General features: G+C 41.2%; 1 protein-coding gene across 2 annotated transcripts in view; it reads left to right on the plus strand.

Moving 5' to 3' along the window:
- sipa1l3 (signal-induced proliferation-associated 1 like 3) overlaps positions 1-14,216 on the plus strand; it is a 70,907-nt gene extending 56,691 nt beyond the window's left edge. For both annotated transcript variants that reach the window (XM_044353934.1, XM_044353935.1), the window contains exons 11-24: positions 103-201; positions 335-510; positions 3,641-3,892; positions 5,195-5,377; positions 5,907-6,031; positions 6,881-6,996; positions 7,094-7,542; positions 9,389-9,604; positions 10,001-10,163; positions 10,270-10,444; positions 10,701-10,850; positions 12,217-12,343; positions 12,729-12,810; positions 13,492-14,216. In XM_044353934.1, the coding sequence (XP_044209869.1) occupies positions 103-201; positions 335-510; positions 3,641-3,892; positions 5,195-5,377; positions 5,907-6,031; positions 6,881-6,996; positions 7,094-7,542; positions 9,389-9,604; positions 10,001-10,163; positions 10,270-10,444; positions 10,701-10,850; positions 12,217-12,343; positions 12,729-12,810; positions 13,492-13,686 (2,508 nt within the window). In that variant the 3' untranslated portion in view covers positions 13,687-14,216. The remainder of the gene's footprint in view (positions 1-102; positions 202-334; positions 511-3,640; positions 3,893-5,194; positions 5,378-5,906; positions 6,032-6,880; positions 6,997-7,093; positions 7,543-9,388; positions 9,605-10,000; positions 10,164-10,269; positions 10,445-10,700; positions 10,851-12,216; positions 12,344-12,728; positions 12,811-13,491) is intronic.
- Positions 14,217-17,329: the final 3,113 nt, after the last annotated feature.

Consider the following 17,329-nt stretch of genomic DNA (forward strand, 5'->3'; position numbering starts at 1 on the left):
ATATTACAAGACACCTAAAGTCTATTTTAACACAAACATAAGAACATAATACTGTAAATCTAATATTTTAACCTTATTTTATCATTTTCTCTCCTTCTCTAGTCACTGACAGTGGGATGTGAGACGGTGGACATGACTCTGAGGAGAAACGGACTGGGACAACTGGGCTTCCATGTTCGTCTGGATGGCACTGTGGCCGAGGTACCGTCAGATGACCATCTGCTGCACCAGATCTCTACTGAGCGACTGAAACGGTCATTTGTGAAGAATCTTGGCTGCACATAACTGGCATGTTTGAAGGCTTTTATTGTGTTTTTTTTTTATTCTCTGGCAGGTGGAGGAATACGGTTTTGCCTGGCAGGCAGGACTGAGGCAGGGCAGTCGCTTAGTGGAGATCTGCAAGGTTGCCGCGGTGACGCTGACTCACGAGCAGATGATTGACCTGCTGAGGACGTCGGTTACGGTCAAAGTGGTCATCATTCCTCCGTATGAAGAGGGGGGGCCTCGCAGGTGTGTTGGAGTCTGCTTGTTACATTCATGAGCGATTCATCTGTAAACAGCTGTGGTTGAATACAGATGTTGAGGCAGTGGGTGACAGCATAAAAGGGTGCTGAGTGTTAGCAGAAGCATGCAGTAATGGAGGGACAAGAGCGAGCTGGAGTGAGCACAGGACGCTCTTCACTCAAACACACAAAAGCTCGGGTGAGATAGTGGACAGACTCCAATGTTCTGAGAGGATTTTGCGTGGGAGTGTGTGAAAAGAGGAAGCGAGCGAGCGCAGAGAAAAGAACGATGTGTGGTTCAATCGCGCACGTCTCCCTGCTGAACAACAGAGAGGAAACGGTCAAAAACGAGGCACGGAGACAAAGAGAAAGAAGCATTTGTTAAATGTGAATTGACAAAATCTGCCATTCTTTGTTTCTGTCTCTCCTTTGTATCGTCACAGTCATCTCTTTCAGCTCGCTACAGTCTGATTTCTTTTCTCCACCGTCATCCTTTTCCAACCTTTCATCCACACACAAGGTCTCGACTGAGACAGAATAACGAGGCCTTATGAGGCTGATGTGGTGTTACAGAACGGTTACGGAGGTGAAGTGTGTGTGTGTTTCTAGAACCAGGGTTCCTAAATACAGTAATTGTGGCTGACTGTGTGATCGCACAGTGGTTAGATTTCTTTAATGTTGGAGGCAGTTTAATTACACCAAGTTAAATCCCTTTGACACACACACAGATGCACAAAAACACACGCACACTCTACTGTGGCATTGATGCAGCTGATAATTAAGAGTCTTGTATTTCACCCCCCCCTCTCTCTCTCTTTCTCTCTCTTTGACTTGTTAGCTGTTGTGTGCCAGGCAAGCAGATTGCATGAGATTAAGGCCTGGAATCTGCAAGAGAGAAAAAACGGAGACCAAAAAGAAATAAATAAATAAATGAGTGGAAGTGATTAATTAAAAATGCATGCCCTGTGCGAATGAAAAGGACAGAAAGGAGGGAGGGATACAGAGAGAGAGAGAGAGAGAGAGAGAGAGAGAGACAGAAAGGCAGGGTTGAGTGTATTGAGTTGGAGAGGCAGAGAAGTGCTCGGCGAGGAGGACGTGTCTCAACACCACCGAGAGTGAGAGAAGTGGGTGGCAGAGAGAAAGAAAGAGAAACAGGAGAGGAGAGTTGGAGGTGTTTCTCCTTGGTGATCTGCCTCGGCTGTGCACACGCCGGATTGATGGATACAGTAGAGGAGAGGTGTAATAGATGGCGATGGTGTGTTTGACTGTGTGTGTGTGTGTGTGTGTGTTTGTTGGGGAGCTCCAGCTGTGTAACTTCAGCCAGTGTGATGGAAGAAACTCTCCATATCAACATATGTAGGCTCTGCTCTCGCTAAGGTTTGTGTTCTCTTTCTCTGTGTGTGTGTGTGAGGTCACAGCATGTACTACTATTATATAACTGGGTGTGGATATTGATTTTTGAGGTAATAGTATTCCTTCATTGATACGTCCTTCTGAACATGCATATTGAAAATGGAACGTAATCGTGAGCTTTGTCATATTTTATAAAGTGTGTGTGTGTGTGTGTGTGCGCGCATCTATCCATCCTTGTTCTGCTTACCTCCCGCTGTAGTTTCTATGTTGTGTTTACATTCTTGTAGTAATAGAAGGCTTAGTGTGACTGAGCTCTTGGAACTCTTAATCCAGGTCAAATATTAAAGGGTCAGTTCACCCAAATAAAAATAAAAATAAATCCAATACAATCAAAGTGAATGGAAATAGATATGATTTAAGTTTGTCTGTCTGGACACGACTGTCCTGGTTATTCTGAATAATTCGTAGACTGAAGTGTGAATTTCTGCAGAAGACATAGTTCCTATGAATAAATGTTTGGTTTGGTTTTGTTTGACTTGTTTTGTATAGTCAGCAACGCAAAACCTAAAAATATTCAGTTTAATATCATATATGACAGAAAACCAGCAAACATTCACATTTAAGAAGCTGGAATGAAAGAATCGTTGGCTTTAGTGTTTTATCGTTTATAATAATTTATTTTTATGTTGATCGACTAACCAATAAATCAAATCCAATAATTTCAGCTCTATTGCTGAGCTGTGTTTGCTTCTCTTTAAGTTCGTTTTAGATCCTCACTGTGAATTTCACCCTCATTTCACCTCAACTCTTCACTTTGACACCATGTTTCTGCCAACGTTGTCACTCTCTCCCCTCAGCTCCTCCTCTCTCTTCCTCTCGGCATTTGTCTCGTCTTAAATACATCCTCTATGCATATTTGATGCCCGCCTGTAATAGGCTTTGTGAATAAAATAATGATGATATGTAAAATATACAGTATGTGCTGGATGTTGAGTGTGAGGCTTCCATGAGGAACATTTTTGATGTTTTTGCCTCTCTTGTGTTTTCCTGAATTGAGTGCTGATAAAGATGGCCACCGTCCAGCTGGGACAGTGACTCTAATAGTGACTTCATTATTGATGAGAATAAATGCCAGCTTATCTTCATTTGAGGGTTGGTTTCCTCACATGATTTTTTAATCTTTTTATTCTGATACAGAGCTAAAAATGTCAGTGTAGTTGTTTGTTGATACTGTTTTATTACTATTATATACTATTTTTTTAGGGGAAAAAGTACTTGAACCAAGTGACTGCGGTCCTGTACGTACACACATACTGTATTTATCACTAAGAGTGAGAGACCTTGAGTGAGAAGCTCTTTGATGAGATTAGAGGGTTATCACTGTGCCTGTGCTGTTGTTCAAACACGCACACACACACACTTGACCTCAGTCTCACAGTAGGCAAGATGGAGTCCTGATGTGCCAATAATCAGCTTCCTTTCCTCTCTCTTCATCGGTGTCAAGGGAGCTCATTAGTGAATGCTCTTATGTGTCTGCTGCGTGTTCCAGCATCCACAAAGCGTATTATGAGAGAATGGTTATGTGGAGTACTCTGAGGAAATATATTGAGAAGTTTTCTCACGCTGAACTCATTTCAGAAGAGACCGATCCGGTTCAGCTGCAGTTTATGTCTTCAGAGACGATGATCTTGTGTTGAGGAAGCAAAATGAGGACATTTAAGCATCAAATCCGCTGGTTATGTTGGATGTCTTACTAATAAGCCTTCGTCACGCTGTCTCTTCAGGGGCTGCACAGAGGAGTACGAGATGAAGACCATGGAGCAGAAGCCAGAACCTGAGCCTTTGGCGGCAGGCTACCGACCCTCCCCTCGCCCAACATGGCGATGGGACAGCCCACCTATTCCCCAAGGGCTCCACAGCGCTCCCAACCCGCAGCGCTGGGCCCCTATGGGCCCCCCGCCTCTTCCGCTGCCTCGCTCACACAAGGCTCTGATGCCTGTTCCCTACAGGGAGCCCCAGCACCTCAACTCCAAGAGGTAGGTCACCGATAAAAGTGCACGACCCTGTCAGTAGCATCAGGATTAGCATGTATTCATGCTCTGCACAATTTATCTGTCTCAGATACTTTTTTTAATTGGCATGTAATGACATATAGAGTCATCATGATAAAATATAAAGGCTTTGTCAATCCAGTCTTTTTTAATCGATAAAGTATATGCATAAATTATGATTAAAGTGCATAATTTATAAACAAAACTCAATTAGTAGAACCTGAACTTTTGTGTGTATCATGATGATTGAGTCATTAAAAAGTAGACAACGAACAAATTACGGTTGTAAAAGTGTAAAAATGATCAATCTTTTCCATGTATTCACAAACCTGCAGCTGTAGTTCCAGACCTCTGAATCACCCTTCACGTGTCAGATTCATTCTGCTCTTCAAATTGTTTTGGCTTTCATGCTCATTAATGGCCGATCGTTGCTTTGAAGACTGGATTACAAATGACGACGTCACCTTCCTACATAGCTGACTAACTATAAGGCTACATTCATGAACAAATCAAGTCTGGATGAGATTGCTACAGATGTATGTGTTGTTGTAAGAAGAATAACAACTCTTAAATCTTCATGTTTCTATGTTCATTATATAAAAATGTCAAGTTAACTGTTCCCGGTAACCACTACCACAGCTTCAGTATCGTCATTATTAAAATATTGTAAATGATATCAATCGATCGGTTGAAGATATTTCTTGGTTTAACTGCTTTTTAGTGATGACCTTTCTGCATGCAGCACTTAAAATCCTAAATAAACATTTGACACTCGAGTTCTTTGAAGTCAAGGTACAAATATATGTTCTTATTGCTCCACTCTTTAATCAAATACATTTGGAAACTTAGTATCATTTCATAGTAACTGATATTCTGAAAATGTATCTGTACAAGTGAAAAGCTGTACAGAATACAGTTTTTTTATTCTACTGGAATGAATCAGGTGTTTTCCTTAACTTCAGTTGGTTTAGTAGGTTATTAGTGTTTGATCTTAGTGTTTTGTTCAGGATAGTCGTCTGCAGGATATTTAAAATGTGTTTACAGTGATCTCACCTGCTTTTTTGCTCTCTGTTGCTAACTAGAGACATGATACTTGGTGGTGTCACACTGCCTGCTCCCAAAGTTAATAACTGCAATCAAATCCTAGCAGATTCAAACTGGATCACTTTTTTTTGAAGCACTGCTTGTCACTGAATTTATACAAATGGTTTCCTCTGTTCCTCACTCTTTGTGGTGTATTTGTTATCCCCTTGTTTAACCATCTTCCTTCGTGCTGTGCTCCCTCAGGCCTGTGAGCTACCCAGAGAACCACTACAGCATGTCTCCTGCAGGAGGCGACAGACTGCTGCCCTACAGAAACCCCTCAGCCAGCTTCTCCTCACCCTCCTCGGGCCTGGTGGGCCTCTCCACAATAGGGCCGCCTGGAATCACACCAGGGCCCTTTGTACGCTACAAACCTTCACCCGACAGGTGTGTGTGTGTGTATGTGTGTGTCTGTGGCCTTTTTGTTCTCTAAGCTCTTCTTTGATCTTGATTAAACATGTCTGATATTACTCATAACAACTGTTTTGTGTACTAGAGACGAATTATATCGGTTCATAGCTGGATAATGTGTAGACATGTATGAACACTGTCACTGTCTCCTGGAGGAAGAATCTGTTGTGTAGGAGGCTCTTCCTGACAGTGCGGAGGTTGATAACATCTCACCCAACCTGAGGAACGTGTTTTATTCAGCTTCCACCAGAATGCAAAACAGAAACTGAAAATTTCTTCTGCTCAGTCAAATAGTACATTTTTAGTTTAGTGTGTTTGTCTGGTGATTTATGTGTGTGTCCTTTTAACTCTATGTGTTTAATGTGTTTTAGTAAAGCCTTTAATATGAAAAGATCTGATTTACCCAAATGTGTAATAATATAACAAATAAATATTTCATATACCACCAACAATAGCATGAATGTATTAATCACATACCCTTCCCCTCTTCTCCTGTGATCTGTAGATATGGAACAGGACAGCGCCCCCTGCTGCCCTACGAGCCCCACCTCAGTGTGGACATCACGTCCAGTGGAGAGTCTTCCTCAGGCTTCACCAGTCAGGACAGCACCATGGAGCGCTGCAAAACAGGTACGTCATCATCATCCTCAAAAAACTGCAAGCCCTTTTCTTAAGATAACTGTGCAACATGTTATTTACTACCTGCATGATGGCTATAATCAATATTTTTATATTAACAACAAATCATATGACTACTTGTATGTGAAAGGTGTCGCTCGTAATGATGAGACGTATCACCTGATTCTGCACTTTGCCTCAGATGTACAGAGATTTTAGTGTTTTTCAGCTCAACGTTTTTGATTTGATTCACTCTCATTGCTCTAATAGTATCATTATCAATAGTATCAGCGAAAAAAGCCCTAAAAACTCAATGTACACGATCTGCTCAGCACCAATCTGCAGACAGACAAAGTTAGCGACCAGCTGGTGAAACATAGTGGAGCATTTAGCAGCATAAGAGCCAGATATTTCCCTCAGGAGCTGGTGGAGACAAAAATAGAGCTATAATTGAGTGAATATTGGACTTACATTAATCAGGTGGACAGAAACATGACTCCAATTAAATGCTAATGTTTCTGTGAATCTGCTGAATGTGTAAATAAGCAACTGCTAACATGTTCATCATGTCTTAAAAAGTGATAATAAGTCAGTTTTGTGTTTACAGTTTGTCTCTGCTGGAAACTGAATCACTTATTGTAGGTTGAATGTTATTTTTTTAGCTACAGCCATGATTTCTCCATTGATTCAGAGTGTGTATGTTGCACAGTAGAGTCAAGATAGCTGAGGGTGATTTTGAGCGTTGGTGAGTTGGGGGAGGACTGTTTAAATGTGCTATAAGCATTTAATCCTCTTTGCCAACCATAGAGGTTTGGTGTAATTTGTTTTAATCCTGCGAGTGTCTGTGTGTTTTCTGTCTAGAACCCCTCTGGCACGTCCCAGCATCATCGTCTCGGGGGCCAGGTGGTGGAGGGGGGCAGAGGAGACTAACCAGACAGGATGTCCCGGGGAAAGACTCCCCAAACAGACACTCGAAGGTCAGACTCCGCTCGCCAATCACAGGGTCTCATTTGTTCATCTGTCACCTTCTTTGCTTCATTGCCTCTCTGACCGTCGTCCTCGTGTCCTCCGCAGGGCGACACTCAGTACTCGAGCCACTCCAGCAGCAACACTCTGTCCAGTAACGCCTCCAGCAGCCACAGCGACGAGCGCTGGTTCGACGGAGGCGCTGGAGGAGAGCGCGGGGGTGGGGTTTGCCTCAGTGACCCAGCTGACCCTGACCCCGACCTTCTCAACAAGGGGGGGTCCAATGACAGCGGCATTGACGCCCCGACCCACTACAACAACAACACTCGCCACGGAAACATTCCTAACAGCCAATCCCACAAGCCCGTGCACTGCTCCGCCACCTACAGCGGCATCCAGGAGCTGTCTGTGGGAAGGAGCAGCGGTGGGGGAGAAGCCAGGAGACGAGAGTCATCACCCATCATACCAGCTGCAGCCAATCAGAACAAAGGGTACCGGACGAGGACATTCCCACCTCCTGGCTCCAGCACTGATAAAATGGATGCTTTTAAACCAAGGTAATAGACCGACTCAGTGATGAGATCCATCTTTTATGGCGTGTTTTATGAAGATAATATTCACTAACATTAACCTCAACAAACGACGGGGCAGACGAAGCCCAAATATACGCTGGTATAATGTATAATGCTGCTTAGCTTAATGGAGAATATGTGTACTCAGCAATAACCCAAGACTTCTAACAAGTCTGTAAATTTAGCAAGTTAATGAACCACCATCACTGTACCATCACTATCCTTTTTAAAATGAGAGTTTAATACATGGAAATGTGATCATTAATGTATCAAGGATGCATTAAGGATTATAGCAGACTAATCCTTGTGCAACATGCAGATCATCATATAAGCTCTTATGCTGCTGGACGCATCTTAAATGCAAACAGTCATTAAAAACGCTATCATACACAACGTTCAACCACTCTGTGTGGGATTAAAAGATGCCATCAACCTCTAATGCTTCAGTCTGGGTCTGGGATGCGTTGGAGTCGGACTATCTCTGCATAATACAGACAAAAAAATGTAAAACTGAAGACTTTTAGGACGCAGATGCTTCATTACAGGTATTGTAAATACACACAATTTGACTGAAAGCGTTGAAAGATTTGTAATTTGTTTGGGTTTGAGGATTCAGTGTTATATGGTGCTCATAATACTCTGAGTGATTAACTGAATTATTTGCCAGTGAAGAAGAATTGGTTCAGTGAATCAAAGTTGTAGTTTGTAGCATGGTAATTAGTTGAGAAATGATGGTATTGTACTGTAGTAGTAGTCCATAACTCCTCTACTGTTTACCGTTGCTATCGAAGTGACAGTTATCAGTTATAGTATCTGCTTTGTTTAAGTGTCACTAAATGGACAACAACACCTGGAAGTTAACTGCACACTCCGTTTTCATTTTCTGATCAATGAAGAGGAGCAAAGGAAAATGTATGATACCAGAATAATAGCTGCCATCAAAAAGTAACATCTAAAAAAGTGCAGTGAAAGAATCTCAATTCACCACCTGTGAGCAAAACAAATATATCAGTATTTATAAGGTGACTGTGCTCTAATCATTTCTTTATCATGCAATTTTAAAGTTTATGTTTGCCTTGTTTTCCAGATGTCAATCAATAACATGATAATTATTTTTTTCTTTCTTAAAAACCTCCTCCAGAGGTATTTTAAGTCATGTAATTTGTTTTTGATGTGTCCACAAAAAGTTTAAATGCTGTGTTAAAAATACTTATTAATTATTTCTACTCCTCCCAAATTGGTAAATCCAGAATCTATGAATATGCAAATTTTGTTCATTTCAAAAGTTTAACTGCTGGATGGAAGACGTACTTCCCTTTGAAGTCCATCATTATATGTGCACTAAATTATTTATTGGACTGGGACCGGCTTCCTAGTTGTAATAACACAAAATCATCACACATTTTAAACTGAGACTTGAGGTGAACACAGAGAAACGTCAGCTGATGAATGTGAAATCATTCTGCACAGTGAAGCTCAAACGATAATTTAACGATCCTGCAAAGAGGCAATAAGGGCACAGACGCTGTTAATCTGAGTTTAAAGATTTATGCTGATGTGATCTACATATCTCATTCTTTTAGATTAATTGTACTTTACATCGTGGTGCGTCACAAGCTGTCTGTGACATAATGTGTTGAGATGACGTGTGGCCATATCTGAGTATACGCACCAAGTAGCTGTTCACTTTCTGCAAGGATGTTCGTATCATCGCTTCATCTATCTTAGCAGTGTTGCAAGTGAAAGCCAAACACAGTTAGCTTCACCGTGTCAAACTGTGTTTGATGCGTCTTGATGAATGACTCACTTACATGTCTATTTGTCCTCTCAGGGCCTACACACCACAGGGTTACAAGACACCAACAACAGAGAAAGCCCGGCATGTCCGAGCCTCTACGACAACGCCCACTTCAGCTCTGTCCAGCTCCGCCCCCAAGGCCTTATACGGAAAGAGCCGACAAACTGCCTGGCAACCCGAAGACACCAGCCCATCACCTTCAAACACGACCACAACATCCAGCTCTGACAGCAGCAGCAGCAGCAAGAAGTAAGTTAACGGCAGAGAACTTAAAAAGGTCGGCTTCCATTTAGCTGATGCTCTGTCAGGCCAGAAACGTTATCTGCCTTATTTAGCTTCTCGTCTCCAACATTGGTGAGCAATGAGTTTTTGGCTTCTGTATGTGGAACATCATAAATATTTAAATGAAATTGGTTTTCAACAAGCATCTAAAAAACTCCACAAAGAAGAAAGCTAAGAATAGTTAAAATGTTTGTGGCCATTAGTGAAAATTGTCTTTCAGTGCTTGCAAGAAAAACTCAATTCTCTAAACCAGCTGACGGGGCTGGAGGAGTAAATGGCGTGGATTAATGTGGGGAGACACATGCCATTAATAAAATACGTGATGTCTTTTGTGCCTGTGGTGCTCATGTCTTCTGTCTCCAGACAGGTGGATGCAAATTCAAAGAATGTGTTTGGACAGCCTCGACTCAGAGCATCACTGAGGGACCTTCGCTCTCCACGGCGAACCTACAAGAGCACCATCGAAGACGACCTGAAGAAACTGATCATCATGGACAACCCGGGAGAGGCGCCACAAAGAGATCCGGTGAGGAACGCACACTTGAAGACGGTCACGTTAGGCTTCAGTTAACAGTCTCGCCATGATGAACTCGCACGCACAGCTCTGATCTCTTTTGTCTCTCTTACTTTAGTCTCCCAGACGCACCTTGCAGCGCACTTTCTCAGATGAGTCTCTGTGCAGCGGGCGCAAGGATGCCAGCTTCGCCAACTCTGAGAACCAGACCACCCCCATGGATGTGCTTTTCACCTGTACGCTGCCCACACGCAGACACGCCGTCTCCTCCAACCACATGCAGAGCAAGAAGGGTGAGTTTAAACTGCGCCGCTGTCGTTTTGTGTTTTCAGGCAGGTGGACGGTGTTGAATGTTCTCTGCCAACACTGCTGAGTTCAGAGAATTAGCTGCCAAGTTTCATTCTTTGTGGTTGTAAGGAGCTCAGTAGTGAAAGCAATCTCATGAGGATTGTTATGTACAGTTTGTTTTGCTTTCATAACATCTACAACCTGCAGGATGCATTCATTCAGAGGTTCGTTTACTTACTGTTCTCCTCTCTTGTCCCTCAGTGCCTCTGTCTGCGTCTGAGCTGTCCCTTACAGAAGTGAGGGACAAAGTTCCCCCCCTGAGGAGGCTGGATCCCGGGCTCATGCCCCTCCCTGACACAGCCTGTGGACTTGAGTGGTCCAGTCTGGTCAACGCTGCTAAAGTCTACGAAGGTGAGATGCTGCAAGAGAGGCTCAGTGTGTTTAACTTTTCAAACCTGTAGATGGTTTGCTCTGGTCCGAATCAGTGGATAAGTTGGTAAATTTGTTGTGTTTTCTCCGTGGTTTGGCTTCTTTTCATACAAAAAATATCAAAGTGAACCAAAATGCATCATTAAAAGCCATATGAGAATGTTCACTTCCCTCATTGGTCAGATGTGTCTGCGGCAGGGACTAAAACAAACAGGAAGAAGGTCCTATCTGCCCAAATATCAAGGAGGCAAAATACTTTGATGCTAGTCCAGGTTGGATCTCGATTGACTCTCCAGCGAGCTGCTAGCAAATGTTGATTTTACTCAGTATGCAAAGTGCAAATTTGCAGAGAACGCTTTGTAATCGGCTCAGATCATTCCCACCACAAACAAACCGCTCCAGAACTTGTTAGTGATCAGACGGAGACCACTTCCTCTAAAGGTTTTTTTTTTGGTCTGCACCAGAGTACATTTTCTGTGTTCACATCTGCCTAACGGTATCACACCAAGGGGTGAAACAAACCAGAGTCCACTTCAACCAGACTAAATAAGGCAGGTTTGAAAACACCCTGAGACTCTAAATGTAATACAATATCTTTGTGTTATTAATTCACACCAGTTTTGGGGGGTTTGTGTGTTTTTCTGTCACAGTTTGGACTGAAAATTCTTTCATTAGCAGCTCAAGCAAGACTTTACTCTATTTATATGTCCACTGTTTAAGTGAGTGAGAGTCATACAAAACGTTGCATCTACACACACAAGCACTTACATTAACTAACATATTAGATTGATGTATAGTTATAATTTGACAATTTAATGCTGAACAATTTAAAATCACTGTTTCAACAATGAACTTGCAAGATTTAAAGAAAGAAAGATGTTGAATTTAATTAACCAGCTTAAAAATCCTAAAATACCTGGTGGGTGTGTGATGTATCGTCTGGATGTCGGAGGGTTGGTGTCTCGGCTCTCCTCTGTCACATGACACTCCTGAGAAAGAAAGACGTGTGTGTGTGTGTGTGTGTGTGTGTGTGTGTGTGTGTGTGTGTGTGTGTGTGTGTGTGTGTGTGTGTGTGTGTGTTCATCTACACCTCGTACTCGATCACGTGCTCTGCTTCCCAGCCACTGCTTCTGTTCTGGGTCTGTCTACTGTCCCTCGTGTCCTCGGCCGCCCATCACAGCACAGATAAACACATTAGACTCAGGCCAATACTTGATCCCTGGCCTCACCTGCTGCCAGGTCCGCCTGTGTCGAGGTGTGATTGTGTCATGCATCTCATGGGGCATTAGAGGAAAAAAGAGTCGTTTCTTCACCTTTTTGAAAGCAAGATCATGTGTCTCTGTTACAGCACAAAGAGCAGTTTCCCTTTTCTCGCTGACTGAGCCGCAGGTTGGAGGTCCAGACATGAGACCAGTCATCAGTCCTGTCCAGTTTCCCACTCCGCAGACGCCACGAACCACACCGACCTTCAGCGGGTACGTCGACCTCACCACAACATATATGACATACAGAAGGACGTTTGTTCATAAACAGTATTTGTGGTGAAGTAGTGCAACTAAAGAGAAGATGAGTAACATAACCAACAACTATTTATGTTGCTGTCCTGTTGGAAACTTTGTCACTGCTGCCACCCAGTGGTAACTCCCTGAACCTCCAGGTTGTTTATTCCTCTGTGATTCTCACTTCAGTTGGTTATTTGAGTTGTTGAACCAGTTTCTGTGTTGCCAGTAGGGATGTTTATTCTTTCCTGCCAACACACCAGTAAAACCTCTCCTTTTAAATAACCAGTACTGTGTGTCTTGTCAGGATGTTTTAATAACTAGCTTTATGCAAACTAACGTGTGCTGTTTGTGTTTACAGTGACGAGGTGCCCAACGATTTGTCGGGACGTCTCTACCACCTGGAGGTGATGTTAAAACAGCTCAACACTGATCTGGAGAGGGTGAGAATCTTTAGTTTTTCACTTTTTTTGCTTTTATTAAACAGGTAAAAGTAGAAAGTAATGATGTAAGCACCCACTAGGGAACTACTTTCATCATTTATTATATTTTTACTGTGTCATACTGTAATAATATTATAATAATTTAAAGAAATTGTTTGACATTTTGGGAAATATGCTTCTTCAATTTCTTGTCGAGAGTTGAATAAGAAGCTTGATACCACTTTAATGTCTGTACAATACACATAAAGTTACAGTCAGGATATGTTTAGCTTAGCATAAAGAATGGAAACGGGACACCTGGCTCTGTCCAAAGGTAATAAAACTCACCAGTTAACAAATTATATTTTGTTTGTTTAATCTGTATAAAAACCAAATTGTAAAAACAAAAAGTTATGGTTTTATTGGGACTATGTGTTGGACTATTTCTTGGCCAGGCTAGCTGTTTCCAGTCTTACTGCTAAGCTAAGCTAACTGGTTTAATAACTGTAACTTCAAAGTTAGCGATAGCATCAATGGTATCAATCTTCTCCTCTAACTCTCAGCAAGAGAGTGAATAAAAGTATTCCTTAAAATGTCAAACTATTCTTTTAAAAACAGTGAAAATTGTAGATCCATTCACACTGAACTGAACTGTCAACATCTCTTTTTTTTCTCCTTATTGTTTATCTTTTAAACCACCAGGAGAAACACGACAAGGTGGTGCTGCTCGCCGAGATGGCCAACCTGAGAGAGAACAACCAGCGCTTACAGGAGGAGAGCCACACAGCCAGCGAGCAGCTGCGCAAGTTCAGCATGCTTTTTACCAACATCAACAAGACAGGAAGTGACCACGAGGCGCGCTCCATAACCCCCGAAACTCAGTCAAAGAGGGAGTGATCGGCACCTGCAGAAGAAGAAGAAGAGTATGTGATTCAGGCCAGAGGGAGGGCGAGAGTGTGAGAGAAATATCCTTTTAGCGCTGCCTGCTCAGTACCCATGATTCCTTGCACACACACACAGGGGCAGCAGAGGTCACCGTGATGTCACCTCACTCAGCTTCCACTGGACCGCCTTAAACTGGAAAAAGCCAGAAAAACACTTCTTTTTTTTTTTTGAATCACTCCCAGAAAGTCTCGCCCGGCGTTTCTTCTCTCAGCCTGTGCACAGACGGAGCAGAGAGCCTCCCTCTCTTTTCTCTGAGCCTGTTTATTTTTATAAACTGAACTCTTATATATATATACTTGTCATATATATATATAAATAAATAAATACATACGCTACTATGCTTAGAGGAGCGAGTAGGAGTGGAGACTGTTTTACATCACCTGGAGAGGCCTAATACTGTTCCTGCAGCGAATCAGCCAAAAAAAAAAAAGGAAAAAAAAAAAAGACTCATTACAACAGACTGCATCTCCCAGAATGCACTAGAAGTAATGGAAGCTCTACAGACATGGTACTGTAGATAGATGCCTGTGTGGTACAATTCTCATGTATCAATATTATCTATATTGTACTGATATTGTATAACAGTTGTACTAAAGAGGTGTGTGTGTGTGTGTGTGTGTGCGTGTAACTGATGGTACAGCGAATACTCAGAAGCATTATCGCACAACAGTGTTTGTGCTCGACTAGATGCATTTTATTATCCTTTTGGTGTGTGTGTGTGTGTGTTAATGCGAGTGTGTGTGTGTGTGAGAAAGAGTTTGAATGTGATGGTCTGTTTGATGACTGAGTGATGAACAAACTAGTTTACTGTAATATGAAACTCGTGGGCCACAATATTTTCCTTTCCTCTGTTTACATGGACGAACTGTGGCCCAAAGATGTGAAACAAGCCATCAGCGTGTTGAGAGAGAGTCAGAAACTCAGTGATGTGTGACAGTATCATATCTCTAATGTAGTTTTTAGTTTTCACTGTTTTTTCAGCAGTGCTGTATCATCTCAGATCTAAACTTACTGAATAATTATTTTATCCTTCACTCGTTTTCACTGTACGTCTTCAAAAATAATCATTTTCTAATATCGAAAGAAATCGTTTGACATTTTTTGCGAAATAGCTTATTTGCTTTCTGGTGCAGTTTTGTTACTGGTTTACAGTAAAAATAATGTAAGAATACTTAATTACAAGTAAAACTCCTGCAAAGGATCACCAAATGAATCTGAGGGGTTGTGAGATGATAAATAGGGGAGGAAAGAAGAAAAAACAATGTTCTGATACACTTTAAGGTTTGTGGAAGGAAATAACAAGTCTTACAGCTCGTTGCAAACTGGCCAATGGGGACGCAGCCCTGTGACACGAGAGCTTTGTGTCAGAAATGAAAAACTCTGCATCGAGTGTTCACAAAAGAGAAATCCTGATCAGTGAAAAACAATGTAAAATGTTTCACACTTTTATATTTTTATTGTAAGTTTTGCCTTGGTTTCAATTTATTTTTATTCACTTTCTTTTTTGATTATTTGGAGATTTAACTCAATTATTATGAGACAAATTTAATCCCAAACTAATTCTGTGACCTGATGAGGTATTTAGCCACTGCAACGGTTTCTTTTAAAGTCACATACTTACTGTAGGTCGCTGGTGCCCTCATAGTATTCAGATATTATCTATTAAATTAGATATAATGTGTGAACTAGTGAACTTTAGAGGTCAGAGCCGGGCTCGCCGTCTTCAGGCTAAATAAGCGTATTTCCACAAATGTCAAACTTTTCCTTTTTTATTACGTCTTTGCATACTAATCAAGATGAAGCTGTGTCTCCAGTAATTTGTGCTTGTAGAAAAAACATTTACTGTAACATGAAACTCACTCGACAACACTGAAGCTCCTTCATGTCAGAACCACTCTGTGTGTGCGTGCGTGCGTGTGTGTGTGTGTGTGTGTGTGTGTGTGGATTTGTCCCAATTGTTCTGTGATAACCCAAATGAACACAAAAGACACTATTTATACTGTTAGCTTGCTCAACGATATTGTCTACTATATCTATTTTTCATACAGAAACTGTGTGTCTGTGATGGTTTTTTTTGGATGCTGGTACTGAACGGAAGATAACATCCCCGCCGCGGAGTCTGTGTGAGGATGTTTCTTATCTTACAACTTCCTGTATCGATAATTGCTGATAACATTGTACTGAATTATCATCTCCTGCTCTGCTCCGCTCCGCTCCGTGGAACAGCTCCATCAGGAGGCTTCTTCCCTGATCTGACTGGAACTGTTTGTTTGAATTTTTCCAACTCGCTCAGGTTCCTCAAAGATGCTGTTTCATGACACTAAACCGTTGATTTAGGGGTGGGCGATATGCTGCATCGTACCCTCAGACTATTTTGTCAGACTGTTTATACCGTCGTTGCGATCCCTTTAATATTTCTGGGTGTATTAGATCATTGCAGGCAATTGGATTTTTATGATTTTTTTGCACCCAAGTGATAAAGTACTGTGATTTATATGGATTAAATTTGCTGGATTAGACGAAAAACAGACTTTCCTGACTCATTATTTTGTCTATAAATTGATTTTTCATGAAGTTTAACAGTTATGACATAGAATAAAACATGCTGTGATAAAAGATTTGACCCCATATCGCCCACTCCTACACTAATAACTTTTATTTTCACTGACACAAGAGAGGGGACTTGGAGCTGCACCTCCTTCTTCTTCTTCTTCTTCTGCAGCCAGTTAAAAAGGTTCACGTTCAGCTTGAGACCAGTAATGTTTTTACCTAAATCTGACTGGACTGTTTAGTGGTTCAGGCCTCTCCAAAAAAAGACAAAAAAACAACAAACAACAAGCTCCAACCTTTATCCTGTTTTTGGATATTTAAAGTCTCCTGGTGACACACTCCTGTTGTTCCTCCAGTAGGAAAATCCTTCATTCATGCAGCTTCGCAGGTGTAACTGTGATGTTCGTATCTGCAAGTCTTAATCTTTAGTTTTGCTTATGTAAAAGGGGCAAGGTTTCTTTTTTTTATTTTTTAATATATATACATTTTGTTTTCATGCATAATTTTAAGCTATTTATAGCATAAACCACGATCCATGTTGAACAAATCAATAATGCATTAAGGTTAATATTGTATAACTAGGTTTGTTTTCTTTTTTTTTTTTAGATGTTAAATATTTTGATAATTTATTTTTTAACACATCGGCCACTGTTGCAGACAGCAGTGAAGATAAGAGGGTACTGTTGTTGTTTTTATTTGTGTATTCTGTTTTATTTCCGATCTGTGTACAAAACTGATTTATATGATTCTTCGTCTTTTTCTATTTTCATCTTTCCGCTCTTTGCACCGTGCATAGACAAAAACCTTTGGTTCAATATTGTTTTGTTTTGGGTTGTAATGATAAGTGTACATTTAAAAGTGTAAATTATGTTTTTGTTATTTTATAAAAAATGTATTAAAAATAACTATCAGAACTGTGGCTGTTTTTCATTCTTTTACAGTTTTACCTTCTTTTAAAACATCAGGCTAAAGTTATACAAGTGATAGTAAACTAGCAATCAATCAAACACTTATCTTTTTACAATTAATCATTGTGTATAAAATA

Source organism: Thunnus albacares, chromosome 6 (genome assembly GCF_914725855.1).
Source record: "Thunnus albacares chromosome 6, fThuAlb1.1, whole genome shotgun sequence".
Taxonomy (NCBI): domain Eukaryota; kingdom Metazoa; phylum Chordata; class Actinopteri; order Scombriformes; family Scombridae; genus Thunnus; species Thunnus albacares.